Below are 23,093 nucleotides of genomic sequence, written 5' to 3'. Positions count from 1 at the left end.
TATATATATATATATATATACACATACACACACACACACACACACACACACACACACAGAGTCATGCGCTACATAATGACGTTTCAGTCAACGAATGACCGCATATACAATAGAGGTCCCAAAAGATTAGTACCATATAGTCTAGGTGCGCAGTAGGCTATACCATCTGTGTTTGTGTAAGTACACTCTATGATATTCGCACAATGACAAAATCGCCTAACGACGTATTTCTCAGAACATATCCCTGTTGTTAAGCTACACGTGACTATATCCCACTGGTTCTGTTTCTCTGAAGAATTTTGACTAACGTACCAGGGACAAGGAGTAGCACACAGGAGTTCCTTTGTGGTGATGGAATAGTTCTGTACCTTGATTGCGGTGGAGTTAAATCTATACATGGAATCACATTGTGTAGAAACACACGCACACGAATGCATATGTAAAAACTAGTGGAAACTGAATAAGGTCTGTAGTCTAGTTACCACTACTGAACTAATGTCAATTTTCTGATTTTGATATTAGACTGTCATCATATAAGATATCACCATTGGGGGAAGCTGCATGAAGTGTTTACAGGACTCCCTACTATTTTTGCAACCTCTAGTGAGTCTCTATTTCCAGATAAAAAGTTTTTAAAAGTAAAACAGAATTAGGGATTTTTGTACTTATTTTAGATTTCCTCCCCCAGTTACACAAGGGGGGTTACCCAACTTTTATGCATTTGACCTCCGTATTTGTTTTCAGACTGGAGACCGCAGAAACTGAGCACTGGGAGCCGATGTGGAAACTGGTTGACTATGGAAGGGGTAGGACACCAAAGCCACACAGAGCTGGCACTAGGGACCTGAACACTCTTCTGCCAGCCATAGATCTTCTCTCCTACCTTCCACCTCTCTCCCAGTGGGCTCCAAGGAGTGTCCAGACAGCTTTCTCCCGAGGGGGTTGTGTTGGCTGATAGCACCTTCCCCTGGTTCCTACTGCAGTGAGCAACCAAGTGGAAGGGATGAGAGGGGAAAAAGGCCCGGGGTGGGTGTGGTTTGTCTGGTGCTGAGGCTTTAGGAAGCCAAGGGGGTTGCCGAGTGAGGCCAGGGCCTATGGGAGGGACAATAGCAGGCGGCGGCTGGGAGGCCTCCGGCCTGGTCCAGGTGTGCAACGATCTCAGACACTGTCAGCTCAGGCCACCTCTGCGATGTCTCCCGAGTCTCTCAGAAACAATGCAAACAAGCAAACACAAGTCAAATTAAACGGAAAGGAAAATCCAGGTCAGGGAGAACAGAGAGAGATCAGCTTACAGTCAGGCCCTTTCTCACCAGTCTGCGCAGGGCCCCTGAGGGGAGCATTCCCTTTACTCCTCAAGCCCTGGGCCCAAGGGTCCCAAGAGGACAGGCAGGGCCAGAGCTCCAAAAGCTTCACCATTGAACAGCAGTTCTGGAGAAGAGGCCCCCTGGGGCCTCCTTTCCCTTTCCCAGGGCAACATAATCTCCTCAGCTCTCTGGCCAAGACCTTTGCCTGCCCACCTGCAGACTAGGAAGTCTCCAGAAACCAGGTCCATTTGGCAGTGGCCGTTTTCACTGGCAGCCTGTAAAAACATTAGGTATGGAGCCAGGCTAAGCAAACTACTCCCAAATGGAGGAAGTGGGAACCTCCTGGCAGTTCTCCTTCTCAATACCCTGTGCACCCACCTGCTCAGGCCAGACACCCAACAGTTCCATCATCCCACCCACTCTTCTGTCTAAGCCATTGTCAAGTCCCCTCAGCTCTATTGGGAAATGTATCTTGAATCTGTCTCCTCTCCATATCACCCCCATCATCTCCCATCTGGGCTTTTGTGTACCCTCCTCACAGGTCTTCCCCACTCTACTTTAACCCCTATAATCTGCTCTCCACTCAGCAGCCACAGTGATCCTTGAACATTGGACCAAATCAATCGTTATCACATCTAGAAGAGAATCCCCATTTCTCACTCTGGTAACAAAGTCCTCTCCAGTATGCGCCCTGCCTCTGAAAGCTCTTCCTACCTCTTTCATCTACCTCTCATTGGTTCTTCCCTCAGCTCCTCAAATAGCCCATGCTCGACCCTTTCTCTCCGATCTTCGTCTGGAATGTGCTCCCCCATCTTCAAGGGGCTGATCCTCGTCATTCTGGTCTTGGCTGAGCCCTCTCTATGCAAGGAGGACTCCTGCCCTAAAGGCCCAATCTCAAGGAGCCAACCAGTCATGGCACCTCCCCCCACACAGCACTGGGGTTGCAGTCTGGGTCTCAGGAAAGCGACCCTGAGGAGTTTAGAGCATGGGATGTCTATTAGGGAGCACTCTTGGGATCAGGAAGGGGCCAGGAAGGATGGGCAGAGGGGCAAGTGGGCTATGATGCAGGCCCAGCGACAGCTCCCATGGGGGCTCTGCAGCTGGAATGGCCTGTGAGTTGTCCTGACTTGGGCCAAGGATGGCCAGGCCTTCATACTCCTGCACTGGTCAGGCTTTGCGTGTCGGCCTCCCCAAGCTACCTCCGGCCTCGTCTGCAGCTGAGCCCATCCCAGAAGGAGCTGACAGCTGAAGGCCGCCTGCCAACAGTGCTCCCAGGACAAGGCCTTCAGCGAAGGCAGTCTGGGCAGCGCATCACAGTGTCCATCACAGCTTCTCTCGATTTGGTATTTCTCTTAGTTTTATTACATGTCTCTCCTTCTGGAACGTAAGCTCTGGAGAAACAGGCCTTTGCCTTGTGTATCATTGTCACCTCAGCCCAGCTCATAGCAGGTGTGGAATGAATGCTTTACATTCAGTTTTCACAACCACCCTGGAAAATTCGTAATTTGATTCTCACTCTACAAATAAGCTAAACGAAGCTTAGGTTAAGAAACTTACCCAATCAGGAGCAGGACCAGCATTTTGGTTGGCTCTGTATAGCTCAACAGCCAGCACCCCTCCACCACACTGGAATCACGGAAGGGGCAGCGCGGGGGCCGTCGGCCTTGTGTTGACGTGGGAGGGTGCACGTTCTACGTGCAGCTTTATACCTTACTGACAAGATTATACATTACTTGAAGAAATGATTTGGGCCATTCCTTGCAATTCCTCATATTCTCAATGTTTAATCAATGGTCCCTGTGCACACAGAAGTCATAGTAAATGTGGGCTCACGGATCTGAAAACCAATCCCCACAGGCCCTTGGGCTATACACGCAAGGGGTGATCAAACCGATTCAACTGAGGAACAACTCTGCTTTCTCATTTCAAAACTGCTTCCTGTTTTGCTCCCTTCACGTCGTGTCTTCTTTGCCAACGACCTGTCCAGGAAGCTCGGCAAAAATCCCACCTCAGCCTCAAGATGACCTTGGAATATTATCCTGGCCCTCTCTGTTCGCTGAAAGAAAAGTCACCAGCCTGTGGGGTTTTGAGGATCCCTCTCTCTTCCAAAGGGCGTCCTGGAATTTGTTGGCCTGACCCCCATCCGTGATATATCTAGGAAAAACTCTTGGGGTAGTCTGACCCAATGGCCCATTCTCCTCCCAGGATGTTGGAGGACTCAGGAGCTGCCATGATACTTCTGGAGTCATGTGAACTAGGACCATCATGTATTTCTCCCTAATATTCAAGCCAACCACCAACCCTGTTATTGGGGAAGGAAGAAACAGACAGAAAAAAAATTAATGAGAACATAAAAAGTTTATGCCTGAATTTAAGTGGCCAGTGATCTCTGGGGAAATGGGGACATTATTTCTCTATTTGGCAAGAAAAAAGGACTTGGTCCAGGCCAGAGTCACCTGAAGGGTGGCATTCCCACCACTGTGCAGGCACATTTTTCTGTGGGCAATCAAGTATAGTCTGTTATGGTAAGTTATGCATGTGATTTTAGCCACCCAGGTCTGAACTTGATATTCACTCTTTACACCCTTGAAGGGTTATGAGTTCTTCCAAGGCAGAGCCTGCTCGCTCAGCTTTGTATCCAACACTGTACCTGGCACATAGGCAGCTCCTATGCTGTGGCAGTAATATTACTGGTACTACTAGTTAACCTTAATTGAGCACTTACTATATCACAGCCCCTGTATCAAGACCCACCATTATCCCACTGGTTCTTCATACAACCCTAGTAAGTTATCCCCATTTTGCAGATGAGAAAACTGAGGTTTAGAGATTAATAACTACCCAAGGTCATACAGGTAGGAAGTGTCAGAGTTGGTGCTCATCATACATCTAACGACTGAGTGACCGACTGGTGGTCAGCCCAGTGCTTTCACTGCACTTCTGAATATAGTAGGTATTTCTTGCCTCTGGGCCTTGACTGAAAAAATGTTCTAGACCTGGGCACTCCCTAATGGCAAGTACACAGAGGTGCACACAGCTCTTGGGGGAACACATGAAGCCCAGCTGTTCACTTCTTAGATTGGTGTCTTAGTTTGGTGCCAGCCATACAAAGTAAAAGAGATGTTTTAATGAGAGGTTGTATAGATAAAATATTTGGAGTTCTTTGAAAACCAAACTACAGAAATAAACTGATAGTTATGTGGGAAATATCACATTTAAAAATCTGAGAGAACCCCAATTTTGGATAACTGAGTGTAGGAAGCGCCCTTCTCCAGGTAATTCTTAAGGTTCCTGCAAGAGCAGCCATGACTTCACAGGATCTGCCCCCTTGACCACACACGACTGGTCCAAGAACAGGCGCCTGCACCAAGCAGGGCCAGCAGTTCCATGGGTATGCAGATTTGGTTGCAGAGTCCATCAAGTTGTCTCTGTAGCTGCAAGACAGAAAACTCAGGAGCTGCTGGCAGCCAAGTTTACAGTGAGTGTTATGGACTGACCTGTCCCCCCAAATAGATAAGTTGAAGCATCAACCTCCAGTGTGACTGTATTGGGAGATGGGGCCTCTAAGGAGGTAACTAAGGTTAAACGAGCTCATAAGGGTGAGGCCCTAATCCAACAGGACTAGTGTCCTTATAAGAGGAAGAGACACCAGGGATACACAGAAGAAAGGCCAGGAGATGACACAGTGACAAGGCAGCCGGCTGCAAGCCAAGAGAGGCCTCACCACAAACTGACAATGCTAGTGCCTTGATATTGGGCTTCCAGCCTCCAGAACTGTGAGAAATGTCTGCTGTTTAAGCTGCCCAGTCTGTGGTATTCTGCTACGGCAGTCCTAGCAGACTAAGACAGTGAGGAAGAATAAAGCTGAGGAAGAGTAGGCACACACAAGTTCTGATTGCATTTGGTTATTTCTAAAGCCCAACGATATTCTTGTGTTGGTTTCAAATTTTAGGATCCTTACAATAATCGCTTGTGAGTTTAAGTGAATTCACATTGGGTATCTTTCATCTGCAACTAAATAACACATTGGGCTTCTGGATAGCAGGAAGTTTATATCCCTGAATGTAAAAAACTTTAAAACCATTTTAGAAGGGAATTTGAGATATATTTCATCTCTGCCTTTTATAAGAAGATACTTTGTGGTTTTTTTTAAACAACTATCTCAGGTTTTCCATTATGAGTATTATGAAGAGATTATATGATATGGTTGGAGTTATCAGGAAACCTGGGGTCTACCTCTCTTTGCTGTTAGCCTCACCACTCTAGGCCTATTTCTTTCCTATAATGAAGTTATTTCTGATAATCACAAAAATTCTGATACCACTAATGACTGATCTCACCACACTTAATGGCGTTAAGTCACTGCACCTCTCAGGATGATTCCCCACCTGCAGACCGAGTGTTCCTTCCAACACCAACGTTCCACACGTTCCAGGATTTCTACCCGCGGGGCCTCTCAGGGGTCTGTGCCACACTCACTCCTCTTTTGTGTTTCTGTGTCTTGCTTAGGTGGTTTTTACTTTTGCAGTCTTGCTCCTTGTTCAGCTCTTCTAGCTACTGTGTGCTATCTGATCCTTTCTTCTGTCTGGCTGCCAGGTTTTCCACGGGTCAAGTTTGTAATGACTAATTGGAAAGTAACAACATGCAAGGGCCTGGGTGGCTCTCAGAGGTAACTGTAGGGACTCACTTGGAACGGGACCCTTAGGCTGCCCAAAGGCCTTTTTAGCTTCTCAGTCCTCCAAAAGCAATCAAAGGATCAAAGGAAGAAATCTGACAGCTAACGTCTGATTTGTTAACATCTGCTTACCTTTGGTGGATCACAAGGGGGAAAAAGAGCCCCAAGACACTGAGAAAGTTATGAGAATCACAGTACTCTCCAAAACTCAGAAGGCTTTTCCTCTTATTTCTTTAAATAAAAGCAAGCTTCTTGGTGTTTAACAAAGATCCTATCTTAGATATCACTAATCTTTGGTCAACAGTAATCTATCTCTGTTACAGTAATCTAATCGAATACAGTACCAATGCTGCACACCATCTTACTTGGTCCACTTTCTTTATTGTTCCCAAAATACGTTACACCTGTTAGTAACCTTGTTCTTTCTAATGAAACAGGAAAGGTGAATTATCACAGCTGATTTTCAGATTTGCTCTGCCTTCTGCATGATATAGAGCAGAATTATTCCTGGCTCGCTCTTAACATTTTAAAACTTAGAAATAATATAAAAACGCTAAAACATGGAAACCATTCTCCCCAGCAAAGAATAGCAAGTAACAGTAAAGAGTCAGCAATGAAGATCACGACGAGGGTTGGAAAATAGGGTTAATAAAATTAAGTAGAGTTTTGAAACTTTCTTTTTTTATTAACAGCCTATTTCTTTCCAAATTGTAATGACTCTCAGTTGAATTTTAGAAATTTCAGCAACAGTGATTACAGTCACTGCTTTTGGATTGTGTAAATCAGTCCTGGAAAGAACCCCTGGAAAGAAACTGAAATCAATGGTTCCTGTGATTCCTTTCTGAGTTGCCTGCCTGACAGGGGCTTTTATCAACTCTGCTGCACACACTCAGGAAAATCATACGCACTGCCTCACGCTACACTGCGCTGTGCCAACATCTGCCATCTTAACTAGCTTCAAGCCCAGTCTAAAAATGTTTATTCTATTGGGCTCCACAGGCTACTTTTTTTATACTGACCTAAAGGTAAACTAACTCAGGCACCCAAGAAAATAATGCAAATACAAAATGTTAAAGTGACAGTAACACTAGCAGTGAAATGCTAAAGAAATCATCTCCGAGACTATTTCATAAAGGATGAAGGTGACCTTGGAGGATACTGATGTACCCATTGAATAGGTTTCAAAATCCAAACCAAATAAAACGCAACCACACTAGATCTAAATTACAACACTTTATTGCAGCATCGGCAAAGGTCAGATTTCTGAAGCTGGTGAAGATCGGGCAGCATTTCCATGTGAAATGTTACAACTTTACAAGTTTTGTTTCTGATTTAATTCTACATGCAGAAACTGAAACATGGTAAAAGAAAAAATGCAAAATAGCTAGAAAAAAAGATGTAATCAAGTTGTAGCATACAGATGTGCTCTTTAACTAAATTACTACGCCTACTGGAAAGCAAACGAAAGACAACTATCCTAATAAATTAACAGATTGCCAGAAACAGACTAAGAACCCTCATTTCTATTTAGTGGGGGGAAAACAAAACAAAACAAAAACAAAAACAAAAGCAAAATAAAAGCTCTACTGTTTCCATACTTTGTTTAGAGACAGAGGCTGTAAACCCATGAAGGTCAACAAAATCTTCTGATCCACTTCTTGTTGTCCTTCGGCCATTTTCTGTGACATGCTGACTGGCACGTTGTTTGTTGTCAATGATACTTACAATGGGCTCAACTATCCCTGTTCTTAGGCTGGTGTCAGACTTCCCTACGCCATCTGAATTCACGCTCTTTGTATACTAATAATCTTCACATTTTTCCTTTACCCTAATAGGCAATTTTATATTACTGACTCTGATGGATAAAACTGATTTTTCTCCCTCATCCCTTGTTCCTCTTGAAACAAATTCTTAAACAAAAGCCTTCCTGGTGGATTATCTGGTATTTGGATATCTTTCATCATTTTGTTGTCCTGCATGTAAGTTTTTACTAGAAGATTTTACTGCTTGCTCTATACTTTTCTACTGCAGTCCTGGAGCCCCCAAATGTATCTTCTTCCAACATGGGATGTTCAATTCAGAGACACGGTAACTCAAACCAAGTTTACAACTCAAGTTCATTTCCCCAAACCATTACCATTACAATCGCTTCTTCTCCGGCTCAATCATCTCATTGACGCTCTTCTTGGTGTAACTGCTCAGTAGTCAAGTTAACCATCTCATTTCTTGACTGCCATTCTCAAGAGAAGATTAACCCTCACGTGATTTCCATTACAAAAGGCCGTTTACGCCTTATCTGGAAGGGTCGGCTTGTTCCGGTGTTGGCAGAGGCTGCTGTTTCCGCCTCATGGCCCCAGCCTGTCCCAGGTTTAGATTCGCAACTCTCTAGACCGACATGCTGAGATGTGTCCACTGCTCTCATTCAATTGCTGGAGGACTCCACTATCCACAACATCAGATACAGGACCTAATGAAACGACACGTGCTGCTGGATCAACGTCTCCTGGAGGCACAAACAGGGCAATGTTAAAGCACTACTGCTGAGGACAAACCTCTGGCAAGAAAAGGCCCCTAAGACCACCAGCCACCACTGACTGACATCTCCCAACAATCGGTGCTTTCTAAAGAGTCCACAAACTCCCACTGACTAACACACACGACGGGCAGAGGGGCACTAAAAAGAGCAATTCTGACCGTTTTCAGAAGGGGTGGTCCCACTATCTTTCCTACTTTCTAGGATGCTGAAAATTCACAGTTTGTGTTATGGTTGAATCGTTTACTCCCAAAATTCATATGTTGAAGTCTAAACCCCAATACCTCAGAATGTGACCTTCTTTGGAAATAGGGTCACTGCAGATGTAATTAGTTAACCTGAGGCCATACTGGAGTAGGATGGGGCCCTAATCCAGTAGGACTGTGTCCTTACAACAGGAGGAAACTTGGACACAGACACACCCAGGGAGAATGCCCTGTGAAGATGAAGATGGAGATGGGACAGTGCTGTGGAAGCCAAGGGATGCCAAAGATTGCTGGCAAACACCAGAAGCCAGGAGGGAGACCTGGAACAGGTTCTCCCTCACAGCCCTCAGAAGGAACCAACCCTGCTGACACTTGACCTTGGACGTCTGGCCTCCAGAGCCATTAGACAACACAGTTCTGTTGTTGAAGCCACCCAGTCTGTGGCACTTTGTTACTGCAGCTCTAGCAAACTAATACAGCTTGTTTCTCACAAGGCAAGTCACCTTAGCAAGAAACTTTTAAAGAATAAAATGCAAATATGGAAAAGTGTATCTTTAGCTGGATATACCCATAACCTGTGCAAAACTGAACTGAATGGAAAAGGTCAATAACGCAAGTATTCCCTGACAGAAAGAAAGAGAAAAGTCTCTCTCTGGAAGTCAAGACAAAGCAATGGTCTAAAATAGAAAACTTTAAATGAATGCAATGAATGACAGGAAAAGAAATGCTCACAGTCTTTGAATAAGTAAGACACACTTGTATCACTAGTTATGGTGTAGGGTGTCAGCTGCCTGGTTTATAGGCAAACAACCATTCTGAGCAATTTAAAAATCTAAGAGCCCAAAAAGTACTTAAAATATACGCTTTGGATTAAATGCTATTCTAGGAGAGACTCTATTTTATAACAAAACTATCACTTATTTAATCTTACGATAGGGACATAAAGAGAATATCTATTAAAAAATGCACATTCTCCTTAAGATGGGTTAAAAAAAGTTTGATAGCATAACCCCTTGCTATTCAGTTGTGCTCTGCAATCCAGCAGCTGTGCCATCATCTGGGAGCTTGCTAGAAAATGAACCAGAGCCAGCAGTTTAATAAGAGTCAAGATGATTACAATCTGTATTTTAAAGTTTGAGGAGCACTGGTATAATCTATATGAATTTGTAGCATAAACCATATTGGTACTAATGCTTGTCAAAGATGCAAAGTTTCAGTTTTTTCAACACTAGCAGAGTGGAAAACTACCCTGTCCTGTGGAAAATTACCTTGTGCTGCACTACAGAATACCTGGATAATTGTTTTACTTAGAGCGCTATTGTTACTTTAACTCATCATAAGCAAATGCCTATACTTTGTTACAGAATCTCTGCCCAGTGAGAAGGGCTAAAATTTTAACTTACAGCCCTATTTCAATCCTGATTAGAAAAACTTCCCCTTATCTGCCATATAACGTCAACAATATTAATATCTAATTTTTTAAAAAAGCACCAGCTAAGTTAAGAGTCAAACCGGAAAACAGTTTCTCAGACTTCACTCACAGAATCTTCTTTTCCTCCTCTGTAGGAATTCACTGCTCAGCAAAGATACCTGATGAACCACTGCTCCAGACACACATCTTTCTACTAAGTCTAGCGCAGCGTTAAAAATAGAAGAAAATAAAAAGGAGCCAAACCACCAGGAGACTCCACCCCATCAGTTATGTTCTTTCAAATGACTACATTTCTTCACCTAAAACTTAAGTTTAAAAAATGGCAAAGAACTTTTGGTACTTGAAAGGCTCGAAAACTCACGTTTACATGTTTGCTTGTTCCTCTACAATGTTCATCCACACCTGCATTTTAAGAGCACTAGCTTTGAAAATACCATAATACTTTACAAAAGGCCATTTTCAAGAGTGATAGACAAGGTAGGATTTTTTTTTTCAAGTGATGATTTTAAGAAGAGATTTAAAACAGGTAGGGAGGGTAGCTCAAGAGTTGGAACTCGCACAAAATCAGGAAAACAAGAGAGAACAAGAGCTAGGAGCAGAATATAGGGAGAAAGTTTATTAAATGACTAAGCATAGATTTTTAAAAGTCCCTTTGTCCATTCAACAAATATTTACTGGGCACCTACTACGTGCCAGGCACCAAGAACTATGGAGGAGATACGGCAGAAAATGAGACACAGCTCCATCTCTGCCTCAGTCTTCACTCTCATGGGGATAGAGGCAACCTAGCAGGTGATTAGCAGGACAAGGTCTGTGGAAATACAGGGAGCCAGGATAGCATATATGCACTGGCCTACGTCAGACTTTAGAACATCAAAGTGAGACCTGAAGGAGGAACAGGAGGTATCCGGGGAAAAGCACGAGAGGATTCCAAAGAGAGGGAGGCGAAAAAAAAAAACCCCACATAATTGAAAGAACTAAAAGGCCAGCTTGGTTGGGAGCAGGGGAAAGATCAGCAAGAGAGGAAGCCAATAAGGATAGTACATCCCCACTATGCAAGGCCGTGTTAACCAAGTTGAGGAGTTTGGAGTTCATCTACAAGCCATGAAGAGCCACCGAAGGGTTTTAAGCAGAAGAGTTCACATAGTCAGACAGCAGACATGCATCTCAGAAAGAAATCTGTGGGTCTCGCAGAGAAAATAAATTGGAAGGGGTTGAAATTGGAGACTGGGAAGTAGATCAGGAGGCTGCTGGCAGTAATCCAACGAGAGGTGATGGTAGCTTGATCTAGGATCTCAGCAGTGGGGGTGGAATAAAATGGGCAAGTGTGAGAGCCCGTCAGTAGTAGAATCAGAGGATGTGTTAAACAGATATGGAGACTGGAGGAGAGAGAAGAGTCAAAAACAAAACCGCCTTTTCTAGTGTGGACAACTGGGTGGGCAGTGCTTCCATTCACTGAGCAGGAGAACAGAGGAGGAGAGGGGCTTGGGGGCAGAACACAGCCCAACGTTTATATTCCTGTGAGACATCCACGTGGTTGTCCAGAAGACAACTGGATATACCGTCAGAAAAGTATGAGGCCTGGGCCAGAGATACAGATGGTAACTGAGCCCCGGGAGGGGAGGCCGTCTCCTGTGGATAGTATACAGGGTAAGACAGGAGGGCCTAGGACTGCCCCTGAGGGACACGAGCATCTCTAGGCAGAGGCAAGCCCACACAGAAGTGTGAGGAGTCAGGGAGGGATGAGAAAGATCAGAAGACAGCAGAGCCACAGAAGTCAAGGGAAGAGAGCACGCCAAGGGAAAAAGGGGGGTCCACATGCTAAGTGCCCTGAGACCTCCTAAGAGACCACGGAATGAAGCACCAGGAGGCAGCTCGTGGCTCCACTAAAGGCAGCTTCAGGGAAATGGCGGAGGGAGACACACAATGAGTGGGAGGTGAGAAAGAAAAAGCAAATGTAGCCAATTCTTCCAAGTTTGACTAACTGGGGGCCTGAAGAGAGGGAAGGAAAATAGAACATTAACAAAGAATTTTGAAAAACCACTGAGTAACTGAGTAACTGGTAGCAAACTAAGAATGGCATACCTCTGTGTTCATATATACCTCTTATAGCATCTGTAAGTTTACACATCTGTTTTCCCCTATTTTTGTTCCCTAATGCCTAAGAAGTGATTGGTACTTAATAGACTCTCGATCAATCTTTTTTTAAATAAATATGACTAGGGCAGAATTAGCTCTTTCAAGTACCTGTACTTGGTTTTCCCACTGGACTATAAGCTTGAGGGTAAAGACTCTGCCTTCTTTTACTTCTGAATTTTCCACAGTGCAGGACTGAACCCACAGTAGATGCTGTATGCTGAGGGGAGCAAATCCTACTGCATACCAGTTATATATCAAACTTCATTCTTATTGATTCTGTAAAGTCACTCAAACATTTAAAAATTAGGAAAAGATGCTACACTTGCAATACCTGAATCAAAAAGGGATTAGAGACTAACAGAAATAACTGTTCAGCGATGCCAGGCTGCATGGACAGGTGAAGTTGATGGAAAACATCATAATAGTTTTCTATTGTTTTCTATTAGAATAGTATTCTAATAGTTTTGTTCTCTAATAACGAGGTAAGAAGAGGGAACAGACATTATCAAGACCACTATGATAAATATAACACTATGGAAAATATAAAAGCAAGAAACTAAAATTTTCATGGCCTGTTAACTTAGCCAGCTTCTACATTTTAGCAGCAATAAAAGCTTTTATTAAAGGACTTTAATGAAGTTTGGTAATTAAAAATAACCTGGTATCTTATTATGCCTAATTGGATAGGTTTGTACATCATTTCTAACCTGGATTTCTAAAAAATAAAACACAGATGCTTAAACTGCCATGACAAACCAATTTTCATTAAATTTTAATTTGATTGGAGCTGTCTGAGCATACAGTTCAAACAAAAATATTGTCAAAAACACAAAAATATATTCAGTGAGTAAAAGAGACAGGCTCTTAACATCTGCATTTTTTTCCCAATGCTATTTCCTCAACAATGAACTACTTCCGCTACCCCCAGCACATTCCCTTCTACACCAGCTTGCCTGCCCCCAACAAGGTGACATCTGAGGGATGTAGCATATCCTCAGTCTAAACACTAACACCTGAGGGAGATCAGTAAAAGTGGCGAAGCCAATGTCCCTTTGATTATAACCTGACCACAAGACAGAAAATTGAGTTGATGGTATGGGCTTTAGATCAGGTTCCAAAAAAACTTCAAATAACTTTACTCCTTAAAAACAAGATGAATGAGGTCTTACTAGGGAACATCTTCAACGTGAAATTCTTTATAGAGTTTTGATTATTTCACATAAAACAACTCAAGTTTTGATTATTTCACATAAAACAACTCAAGTTTAAGTAGAACTGGTATGGATCCTAGCAGGACATTTTATGATTTAAAAAATCAACAAACAAAAAATCTCAAAACAAACTCAACCCGCCTGCTTGAAAGTCTAGTCAAGAGGTTTTGAGTTTTTGTAAACACTAAGATTACTTAACACACTGACCTGAGAAATCCTAACATAAAGCCTATGATTTCTCTCCAACTAATCTATAACTAGTCCTCTCTATAAATGCAAAAGAGAAAATTAAAAAATCTAAAGAAGTCCATTCAGAGAGAGTGAAAGCCAAAATGTGTATGGGTAAAGTCAAGATTTTTTTTTTAAACTGTAACTATTCTATACACAGGTTTTCTTTTCTCAAATATCTACAACTCATAAACTTTTCTATTTTGCTAATAAACAGGTTTTTATCATTAAGTAGAATCCAGAACTATCTAATTCATTCACATGGACATCATGAAAAACAAATAGCAAAGGAAGCACTGAGAGACGGTCCTACCTCCCACCAGTCTTAAAGATTAGATCCGCATTAGGTGCTCCCTTTGGGTGCTGGTAACGAGGCCGCCGCTCCCGATTGGTGTTTGCTGGAGCTGGGCGCTGGGCAAGAGACTGCAGCATTTCTGTAATTAGGAGCAAAACAGAAAATGTGGTTAACTCTGGTAAATGCACTCCCCTATGAAGCAAATAAAATCCTAGGGAGGTGAAGTTTATTAGTTCTGTCAGGTAGCTGACTAAAGATAAACAAGCAATATGCAAACTAAAATGATTAGGAAGTACTGAAAGAGCTTATCAGGAGATGAGATGTGTTCTTTAATATCATTTAATAGCCAATGTTCCCTTATTGTCAATTTGGCCACTACACAAGTGTCTTCTGAGGCAGTAAAACAGTGTAAGAAGCAATCTAGTACAACTATGAGCACAGTGTTTAGAGCCAGACAATAATGGCTCAAATCCCAGCTCTGCCACTTATATGCTATGGGACTTGTGGTTCAGTTCCCTAAATGTAAAATGGGGATGATAGTAACACTTGTCTCATAGAATTGTTGTGAGGATTAAATGCTTTGAAAAAGCACATAAAACACTGTCTGGCCCATAGTAAGCACTTATATTGAGTGTTAGCTATTATTATTATTATTATTGTTAATAATATTGAGGGGCCGGCCCCACGACCTAGTGGTTAAGTTCGGCATGCTCCACTTCAGCGGCCCAGGTTCAGTTCCTGGCACAGACCTACACCACTCGTCAGTGGCCATGCTGTGGCAGTGACCCACATACAAAATAGAGGCAGACTGGCACGGATGTTAGCTCAGGGCAAATCTTCCTCAAGCAAAAAGGGGAAGATTGGCAACAGATGTTAGCTCAGGGTGAATCTTCTTCAGCAAAAAAATGTTGAGTATCAACTAGGAGAGAAGATTCTATAAGTGGGATTTAAAGATACAAAACCAAATATTTATTTACACAACAATCTCTTGCACAAAAAGTGGTTTGTCAGTACGGTGTTATATAAACAGTCATGTTATGGCTCTAAAATCTGGGCGCCACAGGAATGCAAAAAGGCTGGCTTATGAGATGTCCATGGACTCTATACATAACGCTCCAGTTAATCCAAGAGTGCTGGGTATGTCTGCACAAAACAAGAATCCTAATTTGAGTATACCCTCAAATCTGAAGGAGCAGGGGATCCTTGAGACCAGGATTCCCAAACAGACAAAATGCGATAATAAATATCCGTTGAAATAATTTTCTCATTTGACTGGCAACATGAAGGCAATAAAAAATTGACTATTATCTCACTTGCAAACATAGGTCTAACAGTATGGAATCTAATGGAATTATGGAGGAAGCAAAATAGGATGACAATTACATTACTGTTATTTTACCAGTAAGTGAAAGGAAAATGAAGATAGAATGGGATATAAAAAATAATCAACTTCTCAGGCTAAATACATACAAACAGGACATGAAAACATGAAGAATAACAACCTTGATATTCTATATTTAAAAAGTCCAAAAGGCATAAAAATTTCCCACTTCTGTCTTAAAATGATTTTATACCTTGATAATCTTCTTGTTCTTGCCGTTCATTGATATCGAGTGTGAGCTTTTTCATTCTCATCCGTTCTTCTTGTTCTGCCTGTTGCTGATTCCAATGATTTGCAGCAAGTTGGGAAGACATGGGTACATTAAGGATCTTAAACTGAGAAAAAAAGTAACAAAGGAATCAGAAATAGCTTGAGAAAACTGAGAGGAAAAAAAGATTTCAAATAAAATAGTAAGTAGAATTAAATGAGTTTAGAAAAATATCTTCCCTTTCCTGTAAGTCAATAAAGACAACATCATCTAAGAACATAAACAGATAATAGTATGACTCTACTAGAGACAAACCCATTAGGGCTGGATGCGAAGTGAAAGTCCATCCAGTTCAACCTCCATGAAAAGCAGAAGCCCCTCTTTCCTGTGCCCTGTTTGGAAGCACACATTTAGCAACAAGGGATCCTTTTCCATCGGTAGACCCTATCATGTATGGGCAACTGTCAGAAAGGCTTTTATATTGCTAACTGTAACCTGCATCCTTTTCATTCAAATGGTTCTACCCTCCTGAACTAGACAGAACAAATCTAGTTCACCTTCAGTATTAACAGCCCTTCATATTTCTAAAGATAGCTGTGATGTTGGAAAGGAGGAAGAGTCAGGCAGCTGACCTATAAGATCTATTTCTCTGTTATGGAAAAGAGTCCTTATCTATGGAATGTTTTTGTTTTTAACAGGATGTTCCTGGTTTAGGATTGCACAAGGAAAACAAACCTTTGAATTTATGGGCCATGGCTCTCTGGAAATTGTTAAGCTACGTAACTAAGTATAAAATGGAGATGTTTCATAACCTAAATTTTCTCTGCTGTGTATAACTTGCACGTTTCACTTAAGAGACCTCCTCTAATACTTTGGACCAAAGGCCTGTCTGATGCAGAAAGGAAGGACCTGGGGAGCTGTGCTCAGGATACCAGACCTCCCTCTGCTTGATCCATGCCTTTCGAATGCTTGCATCCGTGAAATTATCAGTAAACCTTAACAGTGCGTAAGATTTCTGATTCATCTGAGTCTGACATATATGACAATTTGATTCCTAGTATTATCTCAGTTGTCCTCTCTTGGTATTGTCTTTTACGACACACTTTAGCTAGTCAATGTTCCTCTTAAATGTAATACCCAGAACAGTAAATGTGCCAGGCCAGGTATACTAAGGTAAAAAATATTAAGTATGGGTGTGAAACTATCTACAAACCCAACTAACCACATTTCATATTTATCACAGCAGATAATTAAATATCTCACATATTGAAATAAAAATATATTTAAGGTAGTCCATTTAGCTACCAGCCTAGTAGACTTCCTTCCTTCTCCCCAGTGAACTTAATTTGATGTGACCTGTTCTTAGTGGTCTAGTACGGACTCCAACGATCCTTTTCTCTTTTATGAGCTGAAAACTATCTTTTTTTAAAAAAACAACTTTAGTGAGGTATACCCGATATACAGTAAACTGCACAAACTTAAAATGTACAACTTGATGAGTTCTGACATATACATACACTTAAGAAAACCTCACCACAATCAAGATAATGAACACACCCATCACCTCCAAAGGGTCCCCTTGTCCCTTTTGTAACCCATCTCTTCCTCTGACCCATCCCAAAAGCAACCGCTGGCTGACCTGCTTTCTGTCAGTATTCATTAGTTTGCACATTATAAAATTTTATATAAATTGAATCATACAACATGTATTCTATCTTATCCAGCTTCTTTTACTTAGCACAATGATTTTGAAACGCATCCATGTTGTCGTATGTATCAATAGTTCATTCGTTTTTATTGGAGAGTAGTGTTTCCTGCATGAATATACCACAATTTGCTAATTCATTCACCTGCTGATAGTATTTGGGGTGTTTCTAGTTTTGGATTATTACAAGTAACGTCGTACACTCATGCACAAATGTCTGTGTGGACATATGTTTTCATTTCTCCTAAATGAAAAACGCTGGGAATGGAACAGCTGGGAAAATCTGATGTGTTTTACTTTTTCAAAAACTGTGAAAATGTTTTCCAAAGTGGTTACACCATTTTGCCTTGCACTAGCAGTGTATGAGAGTTTTGGTGCCTTCACATCCTTGTAAACACTTGGTATGGTCAGTCTTTTTCATTTTAGCCACTCTAGTGAGTGTACAGTGGTATTTTCATTTTGGTTTTAATTTTTTCATTTTCCTAATGACTAATATCATGTGTTTTAAAACTCAATCTAGAATTGTGCTAAAAGCTGACATCAAGTTTACAGGATTACAAAGTTTTCAGAATGTATTTTTGCTTTGCTCTTAAAAAAGGAAATATTTGCCGTTTATGAATCTTTGACTACTGTTCCATTCTGTAAGACTTTTTTAAGTTTAATGACAACTGCTCTATAATTACTTATAGTTCTTTCAGTCTTCGAGGATACAATTTGTTTATGTCTGAAGACTAGGACTCATTTAAAGTACACTACCCCTTTTGACATCATCTAATTTTACCCAATCTTTAATTTACCCTTTCAGGTTGAAATCTTTCTTTTTGATAAAAAGGAAAGTCAAGAGTTGTTTTTTCCATAATCTCCCCAGAAGCAGTGGGATTACCCTTCCTAGTTCTTAAGGCTCTGAACACAGCCTTTTAAAAAAGCACTTCCACATCCTCTTAAACCATATCTCCTTTAAAAATTGCTGGTTGTGGGCTGTTTATTTCTAAATTCTAGTGAATACGGTTTGATGATAGTCAATTTTTCCTTCTGCCACAATTATGAATTCTATGCTATCTTCTTTTTCTGCCCCTTCCTCAAGTTTACTTTCATTTCCACATTATAATCAGTTTCTTCATGAAAGATATACTTGTTAGACAATGCTGCAAAGAAGTGAAGAACACAGATTTTTGCAGTCAGACAGACTGGGTTCATACCTCAGTCCTATGATTTATTAGTATGAACTAGCAAATTAATTAAGAACACTCTTTTACTCATCTATAAAATGAGGATATCAATACTACCTTTTAGGGTTGCTGTGAGAATTAAATGAGATAAAATATGTAAAGTGCCCAAAACAGTGCCTAGCACATAGTAGGTACTCCACAAATACTACCTATTAGTAATGCATTTAAATAATTTATTAAAGTTCAAAATAACAGTCTCCCCCACTGCTTCCTATACATTCTGAAAATAAAACCGCTAGCAAAATAAAATCACAAGTCAACTAAAAAAAAACCCCCTTCTGGGCCGGCCCCGTGGCTTAGTGGTTAAGTGCTCGCGCTCCACTACTGGCGGCCCAGGTTCGGATCCCGAGCGCACACCGACGCACCACTTCTCCGGCCACGCTGAGGCCGCGTCCCACATACAGCAACTAGAAGCATGTGCAACTCTGACATACAACTATCTACTGGGGCTTTGGGGTTAAAAAAAAAAAAAGGGGAGGAGGATTGGTAATAGACATTAGCTCAGAGCCGGTCTTCCTCGGCAAAAAGAGGAGTATTAGCACAGATGTTAGCTCAGGGCTGATCTTCCTCTCACACACACAAAAAAAATCACCTTCTTAGTAGAAAGAGATCAACAACCAATAGGCAGAAATTGAAATCCTTAACTTCTATATACCTGTCCTTAGGCCTGTGTTGTACTCTGTATCAGGAATATGTCCACAGCAGACGTGACCTGCCAATTATTTTTTATTTCCACTAACAATAACAACTGGAACAGGGCCGGCCCCGTGGCTTGGTGGTTAAGTGCGCGCGTTCCGATGCTGGCGGCCCGGGTTCGGATCCCGGGCGCGCACCGAGGCACCACTTCTCCGTCCATCCTGAGGCCGAGTCCCACATACAGCAACTAGAAGGATGTGCAGCTATGACATAAAACTATCTACTGGGGCTTTGGGGGAAAAAAATAAATAAATAAAATCTTAAAAAAAAAAAAAAAAAACTGGAACAAAGTTAAATAAATGGCCCACAATAAACCTTTTAATTCAGTTTTCAAAACAAAAAATAAGACACAAAAAATAAGTTAATAAAAAAGTTCAGCTCAAAATGAATTTTCGGCCCGATTCTTCACGTGTGTCTAATATATGAAACAAAAGTTCTATAAAAAATTTACTCTTCCTAAACAGTAGAGTTATTGTGAGATGTCACAATAATTCAAAATGAAATTCTTTATTTTCAGCACTATTCATGTGGAAAGCATTCTGTTATACCTGTATTTCCAAATCCAGTTATTATAAACTATTGGTAGAGAAAAGCTCCATTAAATAGACGTTGTAAACAGAGTTGGACCAAATTACTATGACAGCAGAGAGAGAGAGAAAGAGAGAGAGAGAGAGAGAGAGAGCTGTCAGATTCTAGAGAGAAAGACCACAACTATGAGAACAATTTCCAGAATGAGAACTTGAAGCAATTTTCCAATCTTCCCTTAATAGAACAATCATGAAATAGTTAACAGGTACTCTAAGTAAAATTTAAATCTGTCAGCAATGACAGAGTTACATAATTTAATACATTAATTTTAAAGATATGATTACATATGAAAGAATAATGTCTGAAATGCAGTAAGAATTTAGTAAAATTTAGTTAATATTGTTACTATCACAATTACTTTATTATTTTTATTATAGGTAGGAATTCTGAGCCATGTTGAGTATTGTCTCAGTAAAATACAAAATATCTATTGGGCTTTCAGAATGACAGCTAAATTTGAAGTCATTCTCTGTTCCCAGTGTCAAATAAGATGCCTTATTTGAGATGGTAAGGGTAAAGAGAGGTGCAAGTCTGAGTTTCTAAATGTAAATTACAGACCCCAACATCATAATGCTCTTACTTAATCAGCCGACTGCTTTTCCTCTCAGTGACTTTACTGACTCATTTTAAACATTTATAAATATATGCAAACACAGAGGGAATGACATATCACTGTTTTACAAAATACTCAAGCTAAGCGGCCCAATAAGAAATGGAGATAAATAATTTCCTGAGCACCATGAAATCACAAACTGCCATTCCAAGATGCTTTAATCTGTCACCACACTAACACACTCAGAGAGAAAACAGGGTGGCCATTTTTTTCCCTTATTAGGTTCCTGATAACCTTTGAAATTTCCTTCATAATTCAATAATGATGAACCTACTGATGATAGTACTAATAATCGTACTAATGAAATAGTATAAAACGTTATGAAGAAAATTTCATAATGATTTGACAAAAAAATGCAAAAAATATAACCTTTCCATTCCTTTATAAGACTAATAATTTCTCCTAGAAAGTTCGAGATCTTCTAAAGGGAAATAATTGTAAATAAAAACACATTTTATGACCTGAGACAAGTTTTACAAAAGAAAAAGCTCTCAAATATTATGTGCTTAAAAAGAATAGAAAAGGGACACTAATAAATACAGAGAACACAAGAGAGAAATTTCCTGATGCCACTCGCACCAAGTGCCCTTTACTGTAAAGCTGCTAAGATCCATTAAAAGAGAGGCACTACTTTATAGCAAATTAGATGGCAAAAAGATTGAAGTCATTCAAACTTCCTGCAATATGATAATGGCAATAAAGGTGATTTAAGCTGTATTTTAAAGCTACTTCATAACTATAGCTGAAACCGGAAACAAACAAACATATATATGTATCCACACATATCCCAAGCTACTATGATAAATATCAATTACACCAGTCAAAAGATGTAAAGCAAATCACAACTCCTTATAAATATTAACTGCAAAAAAGTGGGTTGTTTACAAGTATTAAACTATAACAAATATTGTGCATTTGTTTAAAACAATTAAAAAGCTCTTTAAAACATTAGATAATGGTTCTATTACATTAAAACTTTTATTTGAGGGGCCAGCCCAGTGGCATAGTGGTTAAGTTCATGCGCTCTGCTTTAGCAGCCCAGGGTTCGCAGGTTTGGATCCCGGGCGGGCACAGACATACGCACCGCTTACCAAGCCATGCCGTAGCAGACATCCCACATATAAAGTGGAGGAAGACGGGCACGGATGTTAGCCTAGTGCCAATCTTCCTCAGCAAAAAGAGGAGGATTGGCAACAGACGTTAGCTCAGGGCTAATCTTCCTCACAAAAAAACAAAAAAAACACCACTTTTATTTGAATGATCAAAATATTTTATTTCAATTCATTATTCTAATTCATAAATATTTAAATCTAGAAAGAAATAAATTATCAACAGCATTATCCTTATTTCTTTTCAACTATTCACTTCATTGGTATAAATTTTCCTTTTCCTAACGACTACAGAAGAAAGTTACTTCTGAGCACAAGTTTGGTACACAAAGAGATCTTTCACTTAAGTTAAGAATTAAAGATTCCTATAAGGCAACACATTTCACATTTCTAGAAAAACCGTTGCACCAGAAGGGCCAACACCCAAAAGACAAATAAAGAAATAAAAATGAGAACAAAATATACTTTCTTTTTCAGACCACAAAATACCAGTGATGTTTCTTCAAATAATGTTCCTAAAATTGAACATTTTCCAAAATTCCAAATAAAGTTTGAGTTGAAAATTTACTTAACAACCAAGTACTCTGAAATCTCATTTCATGTGTGCTAATAATATTTTTAAATAAAGTTGAATAAAAATATTTCCTTAAAAAGTAAACAAAATTTCACATTCCTCATTTTCTATAAAGTTATATGGGTTACACAGTATATAATCTATTCAATTTAACCAAAAATATTTCTTCTAAAAAATACAGTCTTGTTTCGATCCACACAATTTAGACTTCAGGACTGATGAAATGAATTTCTTTTACAAAGGTCAAAAATTTCTTAAAGTAAGTTTTAATTTATTTCCAATGCTTACATGTTCTGTAAGGGTCAAATGGGGTATACAACTCAACAAAAGCATAATGAACTTTTATGTGTGCCCCACGAAGGGGAGGGACGAATGAAGAAAAATGATTTACTATTGTGTAATTGGATCTTCACACAAAGATATTCCTAAACCACCTTTTAGATAAGAGAAACCAAGGCTCAAGAAGTATGCCAACTTAATATAAATGTTCAGGAGCTGTATGGGAATGGGAGCCAAGGTATGTCCACTTGAAATTGCCAAGTACTGCCCTTCACAATTAAAAAAAAAAAAAAAAAAAAAAGACATGTAAAGGCTTTGGGCATGCCTTAGAATTTTAGAGTTTTGAAACTTTCTTTTTGTGCCGAGAAAAGCTGGTGATGGAAGGGGGAAGAAGGGGCAGTGCATGAGGAGCTGAGAGCTTTTAAAGAAAAAGAGACTGAAGCAAACCTAAAATGCGATGACTGAAATAGCAAAGTCTAGCTCAGAGACTTAGTAGTCCCTAAAAAAGAAAAGCAAAAACTCTGGGCTTTGAGAATCCTGGTAACAGTGGTGAACTAGCAATTCCAGGTGCTCTGAGGAGAGCAGTTTTGGCAAAGATCTCAGTCCAATACCAAGTTTAGGGGCCTGATTAAAAAAAAAAAAGCCCTTATTTTCCTAGGGACTGAGCAGAAGATAAAGGAGTGGGGAA

General features: G+C 40.4%; 2 protein-coding genes across 2 annotated transcripts in view; one reads left to right on the top strand and one right to left on the bottom strand.

Moving 5' to 3' along the window:
• Nucleotides 1–1,253: 1,253 nt before the first annotated feature.
• The window catches only part of SEC61A2 (SEC61 translocon subunit alpha 2), a 213,892-nt gene continuing 192,052 nt past the window's right edge, over nt 1,254–23,093 (top strand). The window contains exon 1 of the mRNA XM_087420825.1: nt 1,254–1,262. The gene's annotated coding sequence lies outside the window, so the exon portion shown is untranslated. The remainder of the gene's footprint in view (nt 1,263–23,093) is intronic.
• The window catches only part of UPF2 (UPF2 regulator of nonsense mediated mRNA decay), a 110,238-nt gene continuing 94,344 nt past the window's right edge, over nt 7,200–23,093 (bottom strand). The window contains exons 20-22 of the mRNA XM_004425370.3: nt 15,598–15,739; nt 14,042–14,162; nt 7,200–8,482 (exon numbers count right to left, since the gene is read on the bottom strand). Of these exons, the coding sequence (XP_004425427.1) occupies nt 8,473–8,482; nt 14,042–14,162; nt 15,598–15,739 (273 nt within the window). The 3' untranslated portion in view covers nt 7,200–8,472. The remainder of the gene's footprint in view (nt 8,483–14,041; nt 14,163–15,597; nt 15,740–23,093) is intronic.

This window comes from Ceratotherium simum, chromosome 32 (genome assembly GCF_057802395.1).
Source record: "Ceratotherium simum simum isolate JZ-2026a chromosome 32, ASM5780239v1, whole genome shotgun sequence".
Taxonomy (NCBI): Eukaryota; Metazoa; Chordata; class Mammalia; order Perissodactyla; family Rhinocerotidae; genus Ceratotherium; species Ceratotherium simum.
Note: the sequence above shows the minus strand (reverse complement) of the source record. Positions and strands in the feature narration are given on the sequence as shown.